The following is a 26,215-nucleotide window of genomic DNA, read 5'->3' on the forward strand; positions in this document are numbered from 1 at the left end:
CCAGTGGACCACACTTTGTCATAACTGACCCTACACAGCATGGCTCATAGTTTCATTGAGTTAGACAAGGCTGTGGTCCATGTGATCAGTTTGGTTAGTGTTCTATGATTGTGGTTTTCATTCTGTCTGCCCTCTGATGGAGAAGGATAAGAGGCTTATAGAAGCTTCCTGATCGGAAAACCTGACTGAGGGGCAAACTGAAACTGACTGAGGGGCAGGTTGTTCTGATGGGCAGGGCCATGCTCAGTAAATATTTAATCCAATTTTCTGCTATATATTAAGCAAGGAAATTTTGGAAACTAAAATGCCGAAATTACTGCACTGCAATGGTGTACATATAAAATTTCCTTTGTAGACTTAATTCAGCTATTTCTACATACCTTTGTCTGACGCTGCTCTTTTAGTGCATTCAAGTATGAGGTGCTCTGGTTCCCATGGTAATATTTTTCCTTTCTTTTTTCCACGTCTTCTTTTAAAGTGATGGGCCAGAAAAATTACAGATACAGCGCTCACAGCAGTTACCATGAATAACTTTTTAGCTACTGGCGAAAATTTGATCTAGAAAAGATGCAGTCAGGGTGATTATTTGCTTGCTTAAAACCTACAAAAAGACTAAAATTACTCTGAAGCTAACATAGTTCTAAATACTGCCAAGATAACATTATTTCACTCTTTCAATGACAGCTAGCCCAAATGAATTTCAAAAATATACTAAAAAAAGTAGTAATTTATCATCCACTACTCTAAAGTTCTCAGCTAAACACTAAAAATCAAAAAGTCATCAGAAGCACAAAATAATTCAATTCCATTAATATCTGTTAAACAACTAATGATTAATTCATGCAACTCAATCTTCTATCTGAATAACAGCAGGAATCACTGCAGGAATGATTTAATCATACTTTTAAAATGAACCAATTTTTTTCTATTTATTTTTAACTGGAGGATAACTGCCTGACAATATTGGTTTGATTTCTACCATACATCATCATGAATTAGCCATAGGTATCCATATGTCCCCTCCCTCTTGAACTTCCCTCCCACCTCCCACCCTTTCCCACCCCTCTAGGTTGTTACAGAGCCCTCATTTCAGTTCCAAGCCATACAGCAAATTTCCACTGGCCATCTTAAACTGAACTGTTTTTTCCCAAACTCTCTGGAAATCTGGGAAAACATAAGTTAACTCAATTTATAAATATCATTTGTTGTTGTTGTTCAGATGCTCAGTCGTGTCTGACTCTGAGACCCCATGGACTGCAACCCCTCAGGCTCCTCTGTCCACAGGATTTCCCAGGCAAGAATACTGAAGTCGGTTGCCATGTCCTACTCAAGAGGATCTTCCTGACCCACGGATTGAGCCCACATCTCCTGCATTGGCAGGCAGACTCTTTAACGCTGAGCCACCTGTCACTTGAATAAGACTTTTTATTCATGAATTAATCAACAAACATTTACTCAGCATTTTATAATATACCAGGACTGTGTTATGAAAATGAAAATTAAAATCTTGGTATAATTCTATTCAGTAAGTATGTATCAGCCAGTGCCTCTCTTGCTTGGCCACCCCTCCCTTGAGGTGTTCCTTCCATTCTTTCTTCAATAAATTTGCTTTTGCCACAAAAAACAAGTAAGTATGTATCAAATGTCTCCCACTGATCAAGAAGCACCAGAGGATACAGATCTTGCTTTCCTCAAGCAATGAGCTAAGAGTAAAGACAGATATACAAATAATGTATTACAAATAACTACAGTATAATGTGATAAATACAGTAATGTTAAGTATGAACTAAGTACTAACATAAGAGCAAGTGGTAATTATCTTTTTCTCGGAGGACAAACACTATTAATCACCTAAAATGCAAAAGAACTTTAAAATAAAGCTATAGCTTTGGGGATATAATGAGAGCTAGACAGACTATCACAAAGAGTTCAATCTTCCAACTACAAAAAAGCCAAATGCCAAATTCTCAATTTTTTTTTAATCCATCAGAATGCTGAAGTTGGAGGGTAATCAAATGGCCCCCAAACTAAGAAGACTGGTATTTGCAAGGAAAGACTGACATGAACACTGGGATTTCCCTGGTGGGACAGGGTTAAGAATCCACCTGCCAATGCAGAGGACACGGGTTTAATCCCTGGTCCAGGAAGATTTCCCATTCCAAGGAGCAACTAAGCCCATGCACCACAACAACTGAGCCCATGCTCTAGAGCCCAAGAGTTGCAACTGCTGAGCCCACACACCACGAGTTCTGAAGCCTGTGTGCTCTAGGGCCTGTGAGCCACACTACTAAGTCTGTGGCCCTAGAGCCTGTGCTCCACAGTAAGAGAAGCCACCGCAATGCGAAGGCCCAGCACCCACAGCTAGAGAAAAGCCCCTGCAGCAACAAAGACCCAGCACAGTCAAAAATAAAATAAAGTTAAAAAAAATTCATTTTTTTTGTATACCAGAAATGATTTACTTCCACTTGTCATTCGAATTTGGCCTCAAGGACTATGTTCTAACAAAAAATTTAAAACTATTCTTACTCTATTTTTCTTCCAAATCCACTTAAGTCTTCCAAAACTATCATGAAAAATCAGAACATTCCAGTGCTGTCCCAGGCTTTTTTCCCTTTACAAACCCTTTTTCCCCTTTACAAGAATTATTCTCTTCAGTAATGTCTTCACTACAGGTACTGCCAAATTTTTTATTCTTTCCATCTCTGTTTTTCCCTCTGGACCCATAGCTCCAATGTTCATGGCAACCAAATGAGATTTGGGGGGAAAAAAGAAAACAGTTCCTGGAATTTGGAAGCTAAACATCCAATAATAAAATAAATTCTAAAAATAGCACTGTCATTAAGAACACCTTACTTCTCATTATATTTTATAAACTGCCATGATCTTATTATCCTGCCCTCCAAAAAAATGCTTCTTAGGTCAAACTTTAATATTTATGGCATAAGCAGATGTAAGATAAGAAAATTAAGACCTCTACTAAAGAAAATAATCTATTGGGAGTTCCTTGGTGGCCTAGTGGTTAGGATTCGGCACTTTCACACTGTGGCTGCAGTTCAATCCCATAAACTATGAGATCCCATAAACTGTCTCGTGTGGTTAAAAAAAAAAAAAAAAGAATCTATTAACACAGGCCCAGCCACAGCTAAGTGGTCATGTTCTGCTATATCCTGCTGCTGCTGCTGCTGCTAAGTCGCTTCAGTCGTGTCCGACTCTATGCGATCCCACAGGCAGTAGCCCACCAGGCTCCCCTGTCCCTGGGATTCTCCAGGCAAGAACACTGGAGTGGGTTGCCATTTCCTTCTCCAACGCATGAAAGTGAAAAGTGAAAGTGAAGTCGCTCAGTCGTGTCCGACTCTTAGTGACCCCCTGGACTGCAGCCGACCAGGCTCCTCTGTCAGGGGATTTTCCAGGCAAGAGTACTGGAGTAGGGTGCCACTGCTATATCCTAGGACACTGAAATTAGAGAACTATTAGGAGACATAAATACAATATTAAAACTACTGTCAGAAATATAACATTCTTTATTAATATGAATTCAAATATAAATCAATTCACTTTTAAGATCCAAATTCTGTCTACATATTATTATTTTTGCATAAAAGATCCATTACAACTTACAGTCTTAATCTTATGGAAAAAGAAACCTTTCCAAGACAAAAACAAGGTAAATTTCCCAGGAAAAGATTTTTATCAGAAGTAATCTAGGTAACACAAGGTCTGAAAGTTTCTACTACTCCTGCCTACCATTTATTCTGTTACTTTTTTTCCCCACAGGAAAGTCAATTACTTTCTATATCATCACCCAGAAAACTGAAAATAGAGCATCTCATAATCCCAAACTCTTGAAGGGCTTTTTGAGGTGATATAGTCCATTTCCTTAACTCCAGAGAAAATGAAAACCTAATACTGTCCTATTCATTCAACATGAACTGAGCACCAACTTATAGGCCAAACACTGAGAATAACAAGAAAGGAATAACACACTGTTCCTCATGCTCAGATTCCACAATCCTCCCTACTCCATAACCTGATGCTGTTGTTTAATGTTCTTGTCAAGTTCCCCCCTCATCTAATGTTCTCAGGAGACAGAGAACAGTCAGTCACTCACAAGTCTCCTGCTCCAATAATCTATTTCCTGTTACTCAGCATACTTTTCTAACTAGAACTAAATTGATCTATTCCTCTAACACAGTACCTTACACACCTTTTAATTGCAGTGAGGTAGTGGGGCACAAGGGCAGCTCTAAGAACCTTATGAAGTTCTAAGCTCAATAAGGGCAGAAATTATTTACTTTATATCAACTGAAACAGAGAAGATATTCAATAAACACAGTTTGAATGAATCTCTCTGATAACTGGAACACATCACATGTCACATACTAACTGTGACCTTTGGACAAGAGAGAATAATACCATCTTCTTAAAAGGATTGCTGAAAGTAATATCTGACACATAGCATGCATTCCAAAAATGTGCTTATTATTTTAATTAAAAAATTTTAAACAAACACCTTATTTTGAAATAATTTAAGAATTTATAGAGAAGATACAAAGACAGCAGAGAGAGTTCTTCTATCACTCAGTTTTTCTCTAACAGTAACATCTTACATAACCACAGTGCTCTTGTCAAAACTGAGAAATTAACATTAGGACAATATCTAAGCTACAGACTTTATTCTAATTTAACCAGTTTTTCTACTAATGTTCTTTTTTTCTATTGTAGGACCAATTCAGGATACCACATTCATTACATTTAGACAGATTTTTTATTAACATTTTAAAGTGCTGAGTTAATTGTTAGACTCTTCTGATTAACACCCTGAATCTGGAGAACCAACTAAACTACTTACCACTTCACTCTGTGGTTTCCAACTGAAAAAACAGTCTGCTTGTCTTAGTATGATACACAGTAATGTATCAAAGAAATCCTTAAAAAGACCACAGAAGCAAAAGACGAGTACTTTATTTACAGTATGTATTTATCAAATAAAAGAAAAAAATATTTGGAAAATATATCATTCCTTAAATACACAATAAAACAGGAGCTCACATTTATTGAGGTGTTCACTCATCTTTTCTGTATGCCAGACAACATGCTTTTCATTCCTTTTCATAGATGATACAAATTGGCTTTCAAAAAGGATAAGAAACTTGCCAAAAATCACACAATTCCAGAGCAGTGGGATGTGAATCAAAACACATCACAGAAGATGTGTTTAAACCCATGCACGCTATGTACCATGTGCTAAAATTACTCCAGTTGCACTGACGTATCTTACTGTGCGATTAATTATACTGAATGGCATCCAAAATGGACTGTCAGTTTTGGGAGGCTGAACTAATGAACAAAAATTTTCATACATGTCTTTTTCCATAAAACACCAATATAATTCTACAGCTACAGAACTGTCTACACAAGAACTCCGAGCTTTTCCTTGGTCCTTTGATGCTATTCAAAACATAGTCTGCTCTCTTAGTACAGGGCCAAAATACTTTTTGTAAGGGCCAGATAGTAATTATCTTAGGCTTAGGGAACATACAGGTCTCTACTGCAACTACTTAACTCTGCTGTTGTAGCACAAAAACAGTTACAGGTAATATATTAACAAATGAGCATGGCTGTGTTCCAATAAAACTTTACTTGTAAAAATAGGTGGTGGCCTTGATTTAGCCCATAGGCTGTAGACTGCTTACCCACCTTGGTGCATTTCATAACATGGAATGAGTTTTGGATACCCAATACTACGACTGGAGAGTAAAGGATGCATCCTTAATTTATCTGCAATGATTCTTTATATTATTTTAAAAAATATTCCATGGAACAATGTGGACAATAGTCATGGCCTCAGAAAATTAGTCCTATGATTGAAAAGCAGGTTGTATAGTAGAATTAGTTTGGATAAAACATACAAAAATAACTGGCAAAAATCCCAAAGCTTTGGGGAGTGCAAAACAATACTACCCTTATGGGAGAAAATTTAGCAATATCTATCAAACTTTAATACATTTACTCCTCAACCCAAAAATACAAAGCCTAAAAATTAATCCTATATCTGTACTGTGTGAATTAATGTATATCAAGCTTATTCATTATAGCATTGGGCTGGAATCAAGATTACCAGGAGAAATAACAACCTCAGATATGCAGAAGACACCACCCCTATTGCAGAAAGTGAAGAACTAAAGAGCCTCTTGATGCAAGTGAAAGAGGAGATTGAAAAAGCTTCCTTAAAATTCATCATTCAGAAAACTATGATCATGGCATCCAGCCCCATTGCTTCACGGAAAATAGATGAGGCAACAATGGAAACAGAGACAGACTTTATTTTGGGAGCTCCAAAATCACTCATCTCACACGCTAGTAAAGTAATGCTCAAAATTCTCCAAGCCAGGCTTCAGCAATATGTGAACCGTGAACTTTCAGACGTTCAAGCTGGTTTTAGAAAAGGCAGAGGAACCAGAGATCAAATTGCCAACATCTGCTGGATCATGGAAAAAGCAAGAGTTCCAGAAAAACATCTATTTCTGCTTTATTTACTATGCCAAAGCCTTTGACTATGTGGATCACAATAAACTGTGGAAAATTCTGAAAGAGATGGCAATACCAGACCACCTGACCTGCCTCTTGAGAAATTTGTATGCAGGTCAGGAAGCAACAGTCAGAACTGGACATGGAACAACAGACTGGTTCCAAAAAGGAAAAGGAGTACGTCAAGGCTGTATACTGTCACCCTGCTTATTTAACTTATATGCAGAGTACATCATGAGAAACGCTGGACTGGAAGAAGCACAAGCCGGAATCAAGATTGCCAGGAGAAATATCAATAACCTCAGATATGCAGATGATACCACCCTTATGGCAGAAAGTGAAGAGAAACTATAAAAAGCTTCCTGATGAAAGAGGAGAGTGAAAAAGGTGGCTAAAGCTCAACATTTAGAAAACTAAAATCATGACATCTGGTCCCATCACTTCATGGGAAATAGATGAGGAAACAGTGGAAAGTGTCGGACTGTATTTTTCTGAGCTCCAAAATCACTGCAGATGGTGACTGCAGCCATGAAATTAAGACACTTACTCCTTGGAAGGAAAGTCATGACCAACCTAGGTAGTATATTGAAAAGCAGAGATATTACTTTGCCAAAAAGATCCGTCTAGTCAGGGCTATGGTTTTTCCAGTGGTCATGTATGGATGTGAGAGTTGGACTGTGAAGAAAGTTGAGCGCCGAAGAATTAACGCTTCTGAACTGTGATGTTGGAGAAGACTCTTGAGAGTCCCTTGGACTGCAAGGAGATCCAACCAGTCCATCCTAAAGGAGATCAGTCCTGGATGTTCATTGGAAGGACTGATGCTGAAGCTGAAACTCCAGTACTTTGGCCACCTCATTCGAAGAGTTGACTCATTGGAAAAGACCCTGATGCTGGGAGGGACTGGGGGCACGAGGAGAAGGGGACGACAGAGGATGAAATGGCTGGATGGCATCACCGACTCGATGCACCTGAGTCTGAGTGAACTCCAGGAGTTGGTGATGGACAGGGAGGCCTGGCGTGCTGCGATTCATGGGGTCGCAAAGAGTTGGACACGACTGAGCAACTGAACTGAATGTTGTTTAGACAATGATTCTTTTGCAACCACATGGACTGTAGCCCACCAGGCTCCTCTGTCCATGGGATTTCCCAGACAAGAATACTGGAGTGGATTGCCATTTCTTTCTCCAAGCAATCTTCCCGATCCCTCTGGGGTCAAACCCCATCTCCTCCATCAGCAGGCAGATTCTTTACCACTGAGCTACCAGGGAAGCCTCCAACTATTTAAATAATACATTTTAAAGAATAACATTAGTTTAGGATCATTGTAAGGATTAAAGAATTTACAAATGTATACAATATAAAATCTCTAAGACAGTGTTTTACGCACTGTGGGTGCTGCTATGTCCTATTGCTGGTCTTTTTAAATGTCATCCAAATGGTGTGGTAACATAAACAAATAAAAGAATAAATACCAGACACTTAGACTTAATAATAAAAATATATATATATACATATATATAAATTGGACAAATATATATATATACACACACATATACACACACATATATATAATGAACTGTTGAAACAACCCAAAAATAGGGAAATATTCAATAAACTATAGCACGTCTATATTTACAAAGCATTTTTTATGACAGAGAAAATGCTCAAAATATACAACTTTATAATCTCAAATGTAATCTCAAATGAGGGGGACAAAGCAGTGGGGGTGGGGAGTGAGGGACTGGGGAGCAGAGAGATGTATGCAGAAATAAAAGACCTAGGTAAAGTATAGCCAGTAAACTTTTATAGAGGGGTTGTTGGTAATTTTTATTTTCTCTTTAATTCTTTTCTGTATTTTTCAAATTTTCTTTTAATCATGTAATCCTAAAAAGGAAAAGAAAGAAAGAGAGAGAACGTAGGTTTTGGGATCAAAGAAAAGCAAGTTCAAATGCCATATAATATACACAATTTTAGACAAGTTAAATAAGCCATTAAAAAGCCACCAGATCTATAAATTGGAGACAATATAAAAATTCGAAGAATCTTTTAAGGATTAGAGACATTATATGTACAAAAGACCTAACTAATATCTTAAACACTGTGAACACTAAGTAGTATCACTCTCATCCATTATATCTGTGTAACATCCTCTCCTATATAAAATTATATAGGGGACTTCCCTAGCGGTCCAGTGGTTAAAAACTCTTGAGCTTCCACTGCTGGGGAAGTGGACCAGGAAGTGATCCCTGGTCACGGAACTAACTATTCGATCCCACATGCCACATGATGTGGCCAAAAAAAGAGAGAGAAATAAAATGATACTATATTTTATCATTCTAAGACACTATTCATTTTAAGATGTAAGCAAGTTTTAGAAATGTTGAAGTTTGAAAAATGATTATCTTAGATTTGATGAAATTCATTCTAAGTTTAGTGAAATAAATGCTACTTTCCATATGTATCTTTTTTTTTAATTTATTTATTTTAATTGGAAGCTAATTACTTTATAATATTGTAGTGGTTTTTGCCATACATTGGCATGAATCAGCCATGGGTGTACATGTGTTCCCCATCCTGAACCCCCTTCCCACCTCCCTCTGCATCCCATCCCTCAGGGTCATCCCAGTGCACCAGCCCTGAGCACCCTGTCTCATGCATCACACCTTGACTGGCGATCTGTTTCACATATGATAATATACATGTTTCAATGCTATCCTCTCAAATCATCCCACCCTCGCTTTCTCCCACAGAGTCTGAAAGACTGTTTTTTACAGTCTCTTTTGCTGTCTCACATATAGAGTCACCGTTACCATCTTTCTGAATTCCATATATATGCGTTAGTATACTGTATTGGTGTTTCTCTTTCTGACTCAGAAATATGGAACACTTCATGAATTTGCGTGTCATCCTTGAGCAGGGGCCATAGCTAAACTTCTCTGTGTTGCTCCAATTTTAGTATATGTGCTGCCAAAGCGAGCACTCCATATGTATCTTTTTATTTACTACTTGTGCATGCTAAGTTGCTTCACTCATGTCCAACTCTTGCGACCCCATGGACTGTAGCCCATCAGGCTCCTCTACCCATGGGATTCTCAAAGCAAGAATGCTGGAGTGGGTTGCTGCCGGGAGCTGGCATATTGCATATTGAGTGCATATTGCATATTGAGTGCAACACTTTCCACAGCATCATCTTTCAGGATCTGGAATAGCTCAGTTGGAATTTTATCACTGCTGGGAGCAAGCGTGAGGAACTCCGCCCGTGGCAAAGGTCATGAGGAAGGAGGCTCGGCATACGCAAAGGCAGGATCGAGCCTCAGGAGTCCCCCTGGAAATTCTCGAGCATCTACCCCCAAAACCAGAGTCTGCCTACTTTCTGCTTTGTGCTTTCACCTACACCTCTGACTTTATGGGGGGCTGTCCCCCACTACCTATCTCTGAAAAAAGAGTTAACTTATAGCTCCAGTTAATAAAGTTCCTGAGTGTGACAGTGTTTCAACTTACAAACTCCTTTGGAAATCCTCTAGCCTGCCAGAATAGGTTTTTCCGGTCACATGTGATTGTTCAGAGCCTCCCAACTGTGATAGGCAGGAGATGTTCTAAACTGTCTAAACACAGAGTCCTTTGAGTAGGAATTGTATTGGTGAAGGGTTTTTCACTTATTGGGCCAATGTTTGCTGCTAAGTCTCCGTATCCCTTACCTACTGTGTCCTTGGCAGTGTATTGATTGATATAATGGGTGTATAGAAATGTAAGTAGTAGCCTCAATGTTTGTAACCTTGGACCCTTGAGTTAATTCTTTTCTTGATTGAGCCCACCTCACCTTTGCCCTATAGGAATGCAATTCTATCCAATGCTTTTTGGAGGCTGGCGCCTGACTTTAGAATAATCACCTTTAGAGAAAAACAAGTTTCTTAAAATGTTAACAGGCCTCCTGGCCAGAAGATGATGTAAATCACCTAAACTTTTGCATATGATAAGTTTGAAAGCCTGGCTTCGATTAGGGTCAGGAACTGCTGTCCTTGCGTGACTCCACCCCTTCCCCCATTATCCTCTATGCACAACTTAAGGTATAAAAACTACTTTGAAAAATAAAGTGCAGGCCTTGTTCACTGAAACTTGGTCTCCCCATGTCATTCTTTCTCTTACCTTCTGGCTGAATTATTCAGCCTCTTTTCTTCACTGAATTTCCTCACTGAGCTATCCTCATTCTATTACTCATTATATCTTTGATGAATATTTAAATAAATAGGTCGCCTACGCCGTCTCTCCTTCGAATACCCTGGATCAGCCGGGGCTGGACCCCGGCAGGTTGCAATGCCCTTCTCCAGGGGAATCTTCCTGACTCAGGGATTGAACCTGTTTCTCCTGTAGCTCCTGCACTGCAGGCAGATTCTTTACCTCTGAGCCACTGAGGAAGCCTTTACTTATTTACTACAATGGAGTACAAACTGCATTGGAAGCAGGTATTAAAAAGAAAAGGATTGAGACTTTCTTGGAAGTCCAGTAGTTAGGACTCAGCACTTTCACTGTCAGGGCCTGGGTTCAATCCTTGGACAGGGAACTAGAATCCTGCAGGCTGTGTGGCCTGGCCCAAAGGAAAAAAAAAAAAAAGGACCGTTACTATATAAAATACACAAATGGAGAATAAGCACATGAAAAGATGCTCACCATGACTAATTAGGGAAAAGCAAATCAAAACCACAATGAGAAAAAATTGGAATCCTTGTGCAGTGCTGATAGAAATTAAAAATGGTGCAGCCACTATGGTTAACAGTATCATAATTCCTCAAAAAATTAAAAATAGAATTACCATATGATCCAGAAACCTCACTTCTGGGTATACATCCCAAAGAACTGAAAGCAGTTATTTGTACAGTCATGTTCACAAAAGTATTAGTCACAAAAACCACAAGGTAGATGCAACCCAAGTATCCAGCAATGAATGATTAAACAAAATGTGGTATATACATAAAATCAAATGTTATTCAACTTGGAAGAAAAAGAGGAAATTCTGACACACACTACAATATAGATGAATCCTGAAAACATTACGCTAATTGAAAATAAGCCAGTCACAAAAAGACAAATATTACATAGCTCCACTTATGAACTACCTGGTGATACTTGTCGTGGTTTAGTGGCTAAGTCAAGTCCGACTCTTGTGACCCCATGGACTGCAGCCCACCAGGCTCTTCTGTCCAAGGGGTTTCCCAGGCAAGAATACTGGAGTGGGTTTCCATGTCCTTCTCCAGGGGATCTTTTGAACCCAGGTCTCCTGCACTGCAGATGGTCTCCTGCATTGCAGGCAGATTCGTTACCAACTGAGTCACCAGGGAAGCCCTATGAAGTATCTAGAGTAGTCACATTCATAGAGACAGAACATACAATGGAGGTTGCAAGTAGCTGGTGGGAGGAAAAATAAAAACTGCTGCTTAGTGGCACTAGAGTTCCAGTTTTACAAGATGAAGAGTTCTCAAGGTTGGTTGCATAATAGTATAAATGCACCTAATGCTACTGAACTGCACATTTAAAAATGGTGAAAATGGTAAATTTTATGCTATATATATATTTTACCACAGTAAAACAAAATTAAAATGAAAGGATTATTTAATAGTGAGAACTGCTACTACTGCTAAGTCACTTCAGTCGTGTCTGACGCTGTGCGACCCCATAGACAGCAGCCCACCAGGCTCCCCTGTCCCTGGGATTCTCCAGGCAAGAACACTGGAGTGGGTTGCCATTTCCTTCTCCAATGCATGAAAGTGAAAAGTGAAAGTGAAGTTACAGTCGTGTCCGACTCTTAGCGACCCCATGGACTGCAGCCCACCAGGCTCCTCCGTCCATGGGATTTTCCAGGCAAGAGTACTGGAGTGGGGTGCCATTGCCTTCTCCAATAGTGAGAACAAGTCTATTTAAATAACATAATTATCTGAAAATAATTGTAAGAACAGACTGTGTAAATTCACTTAAGATTTTTGATAACAAAAACAACAAAAAAAACATGAAATAAATAAAAACCAAGTAAGTTTTAAACTACTTTAACAAACACTTTGAACCATTTAAAACCCCAAAGGAAATTTAAATACTGTAAACATAATATGCTCTGAGCAATAAACTTATTATTCAACGTTGTGTTTCCTTTAGTTTTTTTACCTGGCAGAGAGAATAGTACCAAGACAGAGGAAGATCAAACACTCTCAGTGCTGCTGTCTTCAAGGAAAACTGTGATTCGCTCACTGTTTCTTCTGACATGACTCCTCTTCTATCTTAATTAAATGAAACACAAAATATATTAGCCACAAAGATTTCTAGTTATTCTACCAAATGAAAGATACAAATTGAAAATTTAACTCTTTAAAAAGCTTTTTTTTTTTTGCACTTAATTAATCATATTACACTAACCTGAAGAAAATAATATTCTGAACCAAATTTACTTAAGCTAAAAGTTTATTTATTAGCCAAAGTAGCCAAAAAGAAAATGAGTTAGATTTGAACTTTGAGTTCAGCTAGTAAACCTTCCTTTAAAAACTGTGGGTTCTAGATTCTCTCTTTTCTAGTGAAATAAATGTTTCAGCTTTTAAACAGTAACTTAAAATATTTTTATTTCCACTTTCCTTCCAACAACAACAGGGATTGTGGGGGGGGGCACTGAAAGAAATTTGATTGGAATCTTGACTTTAGGGGCTAGAAATGAACCTCAGGGCTCACTGAACTTCATAGTTCAAGCATTTATCTTCCTGCTGCTGCTGCTAAGTCGCTTCAGTCGTGTCCAACTCTGTGCGACCCCATAGACGGCAGCCCAACAGGCTCCCCGGCCCTGGGGTCCTCCAGGCAAGAATACTGGAGTGGGTTGCCATTTCCTTCTCCAGTGCATGAAAGTGAAAAGTGAAAGTGAACTGTTCCCATTTTTTAAAAACTGTTAAGCTCTTGAAAGAAATGACATATACCGGCTATGAAATTTTAATATTGCTTTAATGCCGATTTCTACTGAAACCAATGAAAGAAATGTCAGTTGTTCACAGAGAAGGCAGTCATCACTAAGAGAGACCCATAAAGAGAGCAGAATGCTGATAAAAACACAATGGTTAATGGCCTAGGTCTATGCTTTGTAGAGCCAGAAACTCAAATTTTATACGTGTACCCAGCTGGACACACATTAAACAAATTCACACAATACTAATATATAAATTAAGTATACAAATTTGTTCACTTATATTAAGGAAATACACTAGTGAAAGAAAACTTTTAAAAATTTATTTATTTTCTAATTGAAGGGTAACTGCTTTACAGAATTTTGTTTCCTGTCAAACCTCAACATGAATCAGCCATAGGTATACATATATCACCTCCCAATACTTTTATATGTTATCAAAACATAACCTTTCTGAAATAAGACATTGTAGGGAGTTGAATTAAGTATAAAAGGCTCTGTGGTAAGCACAAAATTAATGGGTCCTTAACAATATTTCGCTTCTCGGCGTTTTGGCTAAGATCAAGTGTAGTACTTCCCTGGTGGCTCAGACGGTAGAGCGTCTTGTCTACAATGGGAGAGACCAGGGTTCGATCCCTGGGTAGGGAAGATTCCCTGGAGAATGAAATGGCAACCCACTCCAGTACTCTTGCCTTGAAAATCCCATGGACGGAGGAGCTTGGTGCAGGCTACTGTCCATAGGGTCCCAAAGAGTCAGGCACAACTGAGCAACTTCACTTCCACTTTCACTTAACAACATTTCATACAGGCTGGGAAAAAGCCTGAGAACTGTTTCTGATGGATTATACAAGAGTAGGCCTTCCCACTAACTAGAATGTTTTTGCCTACCAAATTTAATATTTCTTTTCCTTGGATGGTGCTGTACAAACTACCAGAAAATTAAAATTAGCAACAATCCCTCTATAGCTTATTTGCTATACTTTCTTCAAGTCATTTATTTCTGCTCTTTTTCTAACCTTTCTGTTAATAACCCTATTTTTTTTTTCAAAAGTCTATCAAAACCACTGATTAATAGTTTCGTTTTCATATCAAACACAGCAAGATTTCTTAAGGCAGGTTACTACTACTGACAGTTAACTTTTTCCCTATTAGTGACACCCAAGGAGTGGAAACTTAATTTTCCCCACACTCATATTCTAACTACAATCTTTCGTCTTAGTATAATCAATATGTTAATCCCAACTGACAAACTGTGGTACAGACATATTAATGAGAAATACAAGGAAACCATGAAGAAACTGTTAAACAAGTGAAAAATAAGTCTGAGAAATAAGACTAGGAATGCAGGGTGGCAGGAAACCACTATTTTTCATTAAAAGTGCTTCTGTAATATTTGCTTTATAAAGTGTCTACATGTATTACTTTTCTCAAATGTTTCACAAAACAAGAAGGAAGCACATTTACCCCTCCCCCCGGAAAAAAACCTTCATTTTGAGAAACATTTTTAGTAACTAAATAGATTCTGGACCAATAAAGGTACCTATACTATTGCATTTTTTTTAAATCCTGAAAGTAATTCACCCAAAGTGATTTTCTCCGTAATATAGTTCCAGATTTTGAAGCAGAAGAAAAAGAAAATAAAGCAAACACTTCAATTTGCTGCAGTGGTTTTCTTAAAATAAATGTTCACTTTTGCATTCTAATCACCTCATACCCTTTCATTTAAAATTGCTGAGTGATTCCAAACTTAATCATTAATAATTGAACAGCTTTTTAAAACCAGTCATTTCAGTTGCTTTCAAACGTATTAATAAAAAAAAATGGAGACAGTTTCATCATCACCAAAAATATTATACTCTGTAATATCACTCGCTTCTCTCCATTCTAACCATGAGACACTTTTTAAAATGTGTCATATACACAGTTTGTTTCTTAAACACACTTAAATTGGACTTTATAATCCAAGCAAGAATGAAAGTCTGCAATATCCCCCAAATTTTGTCATGAAATGTAAATCTATACAACAGAATTCTGAAAAGATACTTGAAATACAGCAAAAACGCTTACTTGAAACACTGATAAAATAATAATAATAAAGGTCTGTGCATGAGCAAAATCTTTTAGAGTCTTCTCTCCATAAAATAAACGTTGAACAACTTTATTTACAGGAGGGCTCCGACGCCACAAACCTCCTGATGCTAAATTATTCTCAGTAAGCCCCTTGAAAGAAAGCATAATCTTCCTCCTCCAAAAACCACTCCCCGCTCAAACCACTGACATTCTTGCAGAAACTTGGACCACACCAGCGGCTCCTCCCGCAAGCCTCCTCCGCCCTCACTGCGTTCTCCTCTGCAGCCTTCTTTTTCTTCACCAAGATGACCAGGAAAGGGGCTCCCTCTCGGCTCGGCCACCCAGACCCTCGCTCGGGCTCCAAGCGGTCGCCAGCCAGCCCACCCTGATTCAGCGCTCCGTGGCGGGCCTCCCTTCGGCTTTCTATTCCTCCTCCCAGACACGGAATCCAGAGGGCGAAGGCCAGAGCTCCCGCCCACCCCTCTGCCACTAACCCGCGGCCGCTGAGACCCCACACAGCCCTCCACCCACGTACCTGATGCTCCAGGCCCAGTGCAGCCGGTCCACGCCTGCTTCCCCGCCGCAGCCCGGCGCTGAGCCGCAGCCTGGCCCCGGGGGCGGAGTCCTTCCGGGGTCAGGAATGGGAAGGTGGAGAGAAAGTAGCGGGGGCCTCCTAGCCTTTCTGCGTGAGGGGCTACGTGTGAAGCAGCTCCCGCCATTTCTGTTGAGGGTAGAGGCTCCTGCCTTTCCCGAATGGCTGTGAAATGTACAGTGGAAGAATTGCATCCTGTTACACTGCTGTCAAGAAATGGCATCGCAGTTTGTAACCTTTTGAGGGCCCCAGGACCATCCTAGGAATCTGGTGAAAAATATGGGGCATTTTCTCTATATGTCATTTAAATACATTAGTAAAAGAAAATAGCTTGTACATTACCAAGAGAATATATATAATATATATCTATTATATATATATAGTTAGATACTCTGAACCAATCCATGGCTCCCAGGTTAAGAACGTCTACTACAGACCTTCAGCCCCTAAATAAATTAATGTTGATCATTCCAATCCTGTATTAATGATGTTTTATTTGCTTCGATTCCTTTTTAGCTTTTCCCTAAGTTAGGCAAGGTATTCACAGCTCTGAGGTTCTGTCTAAAACACATACACTAACGAGGGAGGAGGGAGAACAACAAAACAACATGCTGTTTTTATATGCAGTCCTGAGCCCAAACATTTCGTCCAAATTGCGGATTTAAAAATTCCAACTTCTGAGCATATTTGTGGTGAAAAGCCAAAATAATTTTGCAAGGATTGCTAAAACATGAGAGCACATGTTACTATTCCTATCTAAGAAACAAGAATGAACAATTATTACTGGTGGTGTTCAAAAGTCCCTGTTAGTGAAATGGAAAATAGGATGAACAGTAATACCAATGTGTGACATTATTGTTGTTGTTTAGTGGCTCAGTTGTGTCTGACTCTTGCAACCCCGTGGACTGTACTCCGCTAAGCTCCCCCGTCCTTGGGATTTTCTGGGCAAGATCACTGGAGTGGGTTGCCATTTCCTAATCCAGGAGATCTTCCTGACCCAGAGATGGAACAGGAGTCTCCTTGTCTCCCGCTTTGCAGGCAGATTCTTTACTGCTGAGCCACTGGGGAAGCCCACAGGTGACATTACTAGATGAATAATAACTAAAATTGTACAGACTGAGTTCTAAGTGAAAACGTATGCGTGGGTGGTAAGTCACTTCAGTCGTGTCCAACTCTTTGCAACCCTGTGGACTGTAGTCTGCCAGGCTCCTCTGTCCATGGGATTATCCAGGCAAGAATACTGGAGTGAGTTGCCATGCCGTCCTCCAAGAGATCTTCAAGACCCAGGGATCAAACCCCACCTCTCTTTGTCTCCAGCACTGGCAGGCCAATTCTTTATCACTAGCGCCACCTGGGAAGCCCCTATTTAAAAATATTGTGCACTTATAAAGTAAATCGGAGAAGGCAATGGCAACCCACTCCAGTACTCTTGCCTGGAAAATCCCATGGACAAAGGAGCCTGGTAGGCTGCAGTCCATGGGGTCGATAAGAGTCGGACACGACTGAATGACTTCACTTTCACTTTTCACTTTCATGCGTTGGAGAAGGCAGTGGCACCCCACTCCAGTACTCTTGCTTGGAAAATCCCATGGACAGAGGAGCCTGTTAGGCTGCAATCCATGGGGTTGCTAAGAGTCGGACACGACTGAGCGACTTCACTTTTACTTTTCATTTTCATGCATTGGAAAAGGAAATGGCAGCCCACTCCAGCGTTCTTACCTGGAGAATCCCAGGGACGGGGGAGCCTGGTGGGCTGCCATCTACGGGGTCGCACAGAGTCGGACATGACTTAGCAGCAGCAACAGCAGCAGCATAAACTAAATGGTGCTCTTGACACTTGAAGAACCTGAAATTTGTAAGGCTGTGTTTGTTTATTTCTCCATCTTCTCTCTGCTGCCTCTTTTCTACTTCCCACAACTTTCAAACTTTGAGCCTAATGGGAAGAAGAGTAATAATGATGATGATGTGTGTGCTCAGTCCTGTTCAACTCTTTGCTATCCCATGAACTGTAGCCCGTGAGGCTCCTCTGTCCAAGGAATTTCCCAAGCAAGAATACTAGAGTGGGTTGCCATTTCCTACTCCAGAGGATCTTCCAGACTCAGGGATCTAATCCTGAGGGAACTAAGATCCCATATACTGTGTGGTGCAGCCAAAAAAAAAAAAAAAAAACACTCAATTTGAGCTCTGTGCCCAGTAGTTTGTATCATCTGGGAGAATCTAAAGGCAATAGACTATCCAAAGAGGCATTTGATGACACAGCAGAAAGAGAGAGGACTACAGCAGAAATGGCCTATACTTGCAATTTTGCAAGGAAAATTTTCCTATGAACCATGAGAATACAACAGAATGTAGCAGGCTTGAATTATTATATCTTAAAAGGTTATATCTTGAAATCAGGACCAAAGTGGACCATCTAAATGGTTAGCTACAGATTTTTTTTTTTTTTTTTTTTGAAGTATTAGGAAATGAAACAGTGAAAAGTACCCAGCAAGTTGGGAGAGGGGAGGAGATCATCATGGAGGAATGTGTTAAAGGGACCGAAGAAAAGACCCAGCCAGCTCTTAGGAGTAGACCACATGCAGAAAACACCAAAGTTGGATTTGACTCTACTGATTGGGTATTTCTGACATTTTATTCCAGATACTTAGGATTACTGCTCACTCCAGCTGAGATAATATATAACCAATGTACTTCATTAATTATTGGTGGAACCTGTACTTATCAAGTGTCAACTTTAAGCCTGAACAAAGTCTAGCACTCTGACAATTAAAACCAATTACATTACCTAAGTAAATGAATTATTTTAGGTAATTCATGTATCCAATTACCTATTGCATTAACTGCTAAAACCTGGCAGAGTCCCCAGAAATAACTCAGGTCCTTCCTTTAAATCAACAGAATGCCATTGGGCACATACTGGCTCTTGTATCTTTGTTCTTTTCACCCACCCAAGAGTGTTTGACAAGACTCCTCTACAAGTCAGAACTAAGCCAACCCAGACATCTAGATGCTAATTTAGAACATCTATTCCCTACACATCCAAATATTGCAGATTCAGTTCCTCAAAATGTTAAACATAGAGTTACTACATGACCCAGCAATTCTACGCCTAGACAATATGAAAGAGAAATGAGAACATACATCAAAGTACAAATTATACATGAATGTGCATAGTAGCATTATTCATAATAGCTGAAAAATAAAAGCAATCCAGGGACTTCCCTGGCAGTTCAGTGGTTAAGACTATTGTGCTTCCACTGTCCGGGGCATGGTTTATCCCTGGTTGGGGCACTAAGACACAATCAAGAAAGAACAAAAAGAAAAATAAAAGCAACTCAAATGTCTACTAACTGATAAATGGATAAATAAAATGTAGTAAATTTACATAATAGAATATTATTTGGCCATAAAAATAATTGAAATACTGATACACGCTACAACATGGGTAAACTTTGAAAATGTGTTAAGAAGCCAGTCATAAAGGATTATGTTATTGTATGATTTTGCTTATGTGAAACTTCCAGAAGACAACTCTATTAAGAAAGCAGGTTAATGGTCACCCAGGGTAGAAAGAGCTGAGGGGAAATGGAGGGGATTCCTATATAGCATGAAACTTCTTTTGCGGGATAGTGAAATGTTCTAAATTTAGATTGTGGTTCTGGTTGTGCAAATGTGTGAATATACTAAAAACTATTCAACTGTATACTTTAAATATGTTAATCGTATAGCATGTGAATTGTATCTTAATAAAGGCGTTATCCTCCAAGATTTTTTATGTGAAAAAAATTGAGACTTAAGGAGGTTATGAAAATGATAAAAGCTAGAGATGGGAGGCCAGAGACTGCATGCTTTTCCTGCATTGCCTTATGTACATGCTCACTCAGTCATATCCAATTCTTTCCACCCCATGAGTGGTAGCCTGCCAGCCTCTTCTGTCCAAGGGATTTTATAGGCAAGAATACTGGAGTGGATTGTCATTTCCTCCTTCAGGGGATCTTCCTGACCCAGAGATTGAATCCACGTCTCCTGCATTAGCAGGTGGGTTCTTTACTACTGAGCCACCTGGGCCTCAGCTTCAGCATCAGTCCTTCCAATGAATATTCAGGACTGATTTTCTTTAGGATTGACTGGTTTGATCTCCTTTGATGCTGAAGCTGAAACTCCAATATTTTGGCCACCTGATGTGAAGAACAGACTCCTTAGAAAAGACCCAGATGCTGGGAAAGATTGAAGGCAGGAGAATAGGATGACAGAAGATGAGATGGTTGGATGGCATCGCCAACTGGATGGACATGAGTTTGAGCAAGCTTTGGGAGTTAGTGAAGGACAGGGAAACCTGGCGTCCTGCAGTCCATGGGGTCACATAGAGTCGGACACAACTGAGCGACTGAACTGAACTGAACATGGGCCTCAGTAGTTATCAAAATACTGAGCTGCTCCAATAAGATGCATGCATTCTATCAGGAGGTATTTACATCAAAATGTAATATAAAGCAAAAACAACACAAATGTTTTCCTATTAAGAGCTTCATTCTAACACTACTTTAAAGTGAAGAGCAATAAAATTAGAATTAAACCTCAAGGAAACAATAATTCCTATTTTGTACATTAAGAACTCATAATATTTAAAAGGTCTAGAAAACCACGTTGTATTTTTAAAGTTAATAAATTTAAGGGAGAGAACAATATGGCGGAGAAGTAGGTGGATGTGGAGTTCACCTCTCTCCACAAATACATCAGGAATACACCTTCAGACACAGAAGTCCATGCAGAATACCAGGTGAGAGCGGACAGGAGTACCTGACCAGCAGGAAAGAATATATAGAATCATGGCAAAACTCGGTAGGACGAAGGAATTGGGGGAAAAACAAGAGTGTTAGTAGGATTAGACCTGCCTTCGGCAGATAGGGGAACCAAAACAAGGGTCCAATCCCCACTTCAGGGCAAGTGTCTGAGTCAGAGGAGAAACATTTAAGGCTGAAAGTGAAACAGCTGATCTGTGGCAGCCTAAATGGAATGAGAATCAGACAGTCCTTGAGGCAGCCATATGTACCCCTGACTGTGCGACCACATAGACGGCAGCCCACCAGGCTCCTCCATCCCTGGGATTCTCCAGGCTAGAATACTGGAGTGGGTTGCCATTTCCCTCTCCGATGCATGCATGCATGCTAAGTTGCCTCAGTCATGTCCGACTCTGTGCGACCCCATGGACAGCAGCCCCCCTGGCTCCTCCATCCACAGGATTCTCCAGGCATGAATACTGGAGTGGGTTGCCATTTCCTTCTCCACTGGAAGGTGCCTAATAAAGAGACTGGTTCATCAAATGCCTGATGCACTGAACGACAGGGTAGGACCCCACCCAGGGTGCCCCTTTAAGTGCCTGATGTGCCTATCTACAGGGTGGACCCCAGGCAAGGGAACCCTCTAAGTGCTTGAATGGGCAGAGCTACAGAGAAAGACTGGCCAAAGAGGCCTTCTGATCGCCAGCTACAAGAGGCTCAAAAACAGACTCTTATAGGGCCATAACTCCTGCAGTGGAGGCAGTCTGTGGCCCTGCACACTTAGCACCACCAGGATCCCTGCAAGCCAAGCAGCTGTGCCACCTTCATGCTCAATTCTTTCTGGGACGGAGCTGTCACAGGCAAAAAAAAGTCTTTCATCTATGCACCTTCCATCTATCCATCTTTGGTCCAACTCTTTGCAAACCTGTAGACTGTGGCCTGCCAGGCTTCTCTGTCAGGGGGGTTCTCCAGACAAGAATATTGGAGCTTATTGCCCAATACTGGTTGCCATTTCCTGCTGCCCTAGCTGCCAACTCGCCTGAGTACCTGGTGCTGCCAGAACCCCTGCGACCCAAGCAACTGTACCACTTCCACACCTGGCCCTCACAGGGGCAAACCCAAGTCCTCCAGGGCAGCCTCAGTGGACGACCCACATGCAGAGGTAGAAATAAAACCACAATTGAAACTCAGGGGCAGTGTGGCTAAGGAAGAAGACCCAAAACCTTACCACCAGCTGTACAAGCTGCAGATTAAATCCACACGATCAACTAGGCAGACTCTGTGTCTATGGAATATATAAAAGGACATTGAGAGCTCCCACAAAAGAAAACACACTAGTCCTGATAGCTGTGCACATTAGAGGCAAGAACACACAGGGGTAGAACCAGATTGGAACCTGAGCTGCCCCCACAGCAGGTCCAGAGATCAGCACAGTGTCGGAGGGCATCCTAGGGAGGTGAGGTGGACTGTGATTCCCAGCGAGGGAAAGGACTCTGATAGCAGTAACTCAAGAAAAACATTTATTATTCTTATGTTTTGACTTGTTGTAGATTCTTTCGGGAATTTTTTTCCCTTTTTCCCCCCCTCTCTTGTGGTTGTCAGTTTTATCCATGAAAGTTATCTTCAAAGGTATACTTAAGTTTGAAGAAAGAAAGAACACTGTTACTGACCTTTGATACTATGGCAGTAAATTGCATACTAAAATACCTTAATTATCCTAGATACCTAGGTCTGGCTTGGCAAGCATCATGCCACTGACATGCTTCAGCTCTTTTAGTAACTAAAAGTGATTTGCAGTTCAATTATTGAATATTTCAATGAGACCCATTAAGCTGTGTGATAAACTCTGAGGTTAAATTTAAGCAAATTCTCTACATTTAATCACATCATCGGCACAAGCAGGACAATGCTGGCGTAGCATGAAAGGTGTGTTTCTTTGTGAAGAGTCTTCCTTTTACTGCATGATATATTAAGATGACAGACCTAAATCTCAACTGGGTTAATGAGTTAGAATAGATTTGCTTCCCAAATTTAGTACACAATAATTTCAGTGGATTAGAAAAAGAAATCTCAGATGTAACGAAAAAAACAGCAAAAAAGCTCAAGCTCTGGTACTATGAAATCTAATTAAGCTTTTGAGCTTTTTTTTCTTTCTCAGTCACATTTTTTATTGTTGTTATATACCTCTGACTCTATGTTGGGCTATTGCAGTTCTGTGGAATTTTCCTTTTTTTTCCTGCTCTTTTTAATTTTAAAGCCTATTATTATTTCTTCTACATTTATTCCTTTGTTTGCTTTTCCTATTGTTCTTTTCCCCTTTCAGTTAATCTTTAATGTATATAAATCTTTATCTACCTCTATTTAACTTTGCATATCTATTTTTTCATCTTTTCTTTTTTGCTTTAGATTTTGTTAGTTTTGTTTTCATTGCTTTATTCCCCAGTTGGCACCTTGCTTTAGTTTGGTTTTCCAGTTTGTGCTTTATTTAGTTTTGTTCTTAATTGGTAGATATAATTTTTGGTTTCCTTTGTTCGCTGGGTCAATCTGTTGTACTTTATTTTTGTTGGACTGTTTTGATTTTGCTTATGGGTGTATGTGTGTATGTGTATATTCAGCCACGCTTTTTATTGTTGTTATAAACCTCTGCCTCTACATTGGGCTTTTGCAGTTCTGTGGAGTTATCTTTTTTCCTTTTTTTCTTTCTTCTTCCTTTTTCTTATCTCTTTTTTATAATTTTGATTTTTAATTTCTTTAAAACTATTATATTTTTCTACACTTATTCCTTTGTTTGCCTTTCCTTCTGTTCTTTTCCCCTTGCAGTTAATCTTTAATGTATATAAATTTTCTTCATCTACCTCTATTTAACTTTGCATATCTATTCTTTCTTTCTTTTCCTCTCAACATATTTGTTAGTTTTATTTTCATTGCTTTATTCCCCTCTTGGCACCTTGCTTTAGTTTTGTTTTCCAGTTTGTGCTTTAGTTAGTTTTGTTCTTAACTGGTAAATATAATTTTTGATTTCCTTTGTTTGCCAAGTCAATCTACTGTACTTTATTTTTGCTGGACTGTTTTGACTTTGCTTATGGGTGTGTATGGATGTGAGAGTTGGACTATAAAGCAAGCTGAGCTCTGAAGAACTGATGCTTTTGAACTGTGGTGTTGGAGAAGACTTGAGAGTCTCTTGGACTGCAAGGAGATCAACCAGTCTGTCCTAAAGGAAATCAGTCATGAATATTCATTGGAAAGACTGATGCTGAATCTGAAACTTCAATACTTTGGCCACCTGATGTGAAGAACTGACTCACTGGAAAAGACCTTGATGCTGGGAAAGACTGAAGGCAGGAGGAGAAGGGGACGACAGAGGATGAGATGGTTGGATGGCATCACCAACTCAATGGACATGAGTTTGAGCAAGCTCTGGGAGTTGGTGATGGACAGGAAAGCCTGGCGTGCTGCAGTCCATGGGGTTGCAAAGAGTCAGACATGACTGAATGACTGAACTGAACTGACTGATGGATGTATACGTATATGTATATATTCCATTATTTTAATTATTATTTGCCTGATTATTAACTGCCATTTGTCTGGGGTTCAACTTGGTTTCTTGTTTTTGGGTATTTGTTTTAATCTCACTTAATGCCATAACAAACCACTTGTGGATCTTCGTTCCTGACCAGAGATCAAGCCCTGAGCCTTTGGAGTAAGAACACTGACTCTAAGACCCTAGACTACTAGAGAACTAAACCTAGGCAGTATCAAATAGTGAGAACTCACACAAAGGAAACCACTTGAATATAAGACCCAGCATCATCCTACAACCAGGAGCACCCTGTGCAGGATGCCTCATCTAAAAAACAAACAAAATAAAAATACAAACCCAATCATCAGCAGACAGGATTACCACCTCACTTAGCCTTGCCCATCAGAGGAAAAACAAACAAATGAAAAAAAAAATTCTCAGCACAAATCTCACCCTATAATAAGCTTACACAAACCACTGGACCAACCTTAGGAGGGCAGAGACCAAAAGGAAGAAAGAATTCATCCCTGAAGCCTTGAAAAAGGAGGCTTCAAACACAATAAGTTAAAAAAAAAAAATAATGAAACTACACAATTGAAGGAACAAACTAGAAACACAGAAGTCCAAATAAATGAAGAGGTAATAGGCAAACTACTTGAAAAACAATTCAGAATAATGATAGTAAAGATGATCAAAAATCTTGAAAACAAAATGGAGAAAATGCAAGAATCAATTAACAAAGACCTAGAAGAATTAACCTAGACAGCATATTAAAAAGCAAAGACATTACTTTGCCAACAAAGGTCCATCTAGTCAAGGTTATGGTTTTTCCATAGTCATGTATGGATGTGAGAGTTGGACTATAAAGAAAGCTGAGCTCCGAAGAATTGATGCTTTTGAACTGTGGTGTTGGAGAAGACTCTTGAGAGTCCCTTGGACTGCAAGGAGATCCAACCAATCCATCCTAAAGGAGATCAGTCCTGAATATTCATTGAAAGGACTGATGCTCAAGCTGAAACTCCAACACTTTGGCCACCTGATGAGAAGAGCTGACTCATTTAAAAAGACCCTGATGCTGGGAAAGATTGAAGGTAGGAGGAGAAGGGGACGACAGAGGATGAGATGGTTGGATGGCAACACCGACTCGATGGACATGAGTTTAAGTAAGCTCCAGGAGTTGGTGATGGACAGGGAAGCCTGGCGTGCTGCAGTCCATGGGGTCGCAAAGAGTTGGACATGGCTGAGCAACTGAACTGAACTGAATGCACATATACAGAATCTAGAAAATTGGTACTGAAGAATTGATTTACAGGACAGCAAAGGAGAAACAGACGTAGAGAATAGACTTATGGACATGGAGAGAGGGGAGTAGGGGGTGAGATGTATGGAAAGAGTAACATGGAAACTTACATTACCATATGTAAAATAGATAGCCAACAGGAATTCGCTGTATGGCTCAGGAAACTCAAATGGGGCTCTGTATCAACCTAGAGGGGTGGGATGGGGATTGAGATGGGAGGGAGGCTCAAAAGGGAGGGGATATATGTATACCTATGGCTGTTTCATGTTGAGGTTTGACAGAAAACAACAAAAGTTGGTAAAGCAATTATCCTTCAATAAATAAATAAATTTTTAAAAATATAAATAAATAAATAAAATGAAGGACTTCCCTGGTGGTCCAGTGCTTAAGACTCTATGCTTCTGCTGCAGAAGGTGCAGGTTCGATCCCTGGTCAAAGAACTCTTGCATGCAGCCCAGTGCAGCCTGAAAACAAAAATAAATTAATTAATTAA

At 39.8% G+C, this 26,215-nt stretch overlaps 1 protein-coding gene and 1 non-coding gene across 2 annotated transcripts in view; both read right to left on the reverse strand.

The window, feature by feature from the left end:
• The window catches only part of MIGA1 (mitoguardin 1), a 77,705-nt gene extending 61,546 nt beyond the window's left edge, over nt 1–16,159 (reverse strand). Inside the window, exons 1-3 of the mRNA XM_024990105.2 lie at nt 16,065–16,159; nt 12,682–12,794; nt 381–558 (exon numbers count right to left, since the gene is read on the reverse strand). Of these exons, the coding sequence (XP_024845873.2) occupies nt 381–558; nt 12,682–12,780 (277 nt within the window). The 5' untranslated portion in view covers nt 12,781–12,794; nt 16,065–16,159. The remainder of the gene's footprint in view (nt 1–380; nt 559–12,681; nt 12,795–16,064) is intronic.
• On the reverse strand, nt 9,401–9,508 carry LOC112446069 (U6 spliceosomal RNA). Its single transcript, XR_003034147.1, has one exon. It is a non-coding gene; the product is annotated as a U6 spliceosomal RNA (small nuclear RNA).
• Nucleotides 16,160–26,215: the final 10,056 nt, after the last annotated feature.

This window comes from Bos taurus, chromosome 3 (assembly GCF_002263795.3).
Source record: "Bos taurus isolate L1 Dominette 01449 registration number 42190680 breed Hereford chromosome 3, ARS-UCD2.0, whole genome shotgun sequence".
NCBI classification, from domain to species: domain Eukaryota; kingdom Metazoa; phylum Chordata; class Mammalia; order Artiodactyla; family Bovidae; genus Bos; species Bos taurus.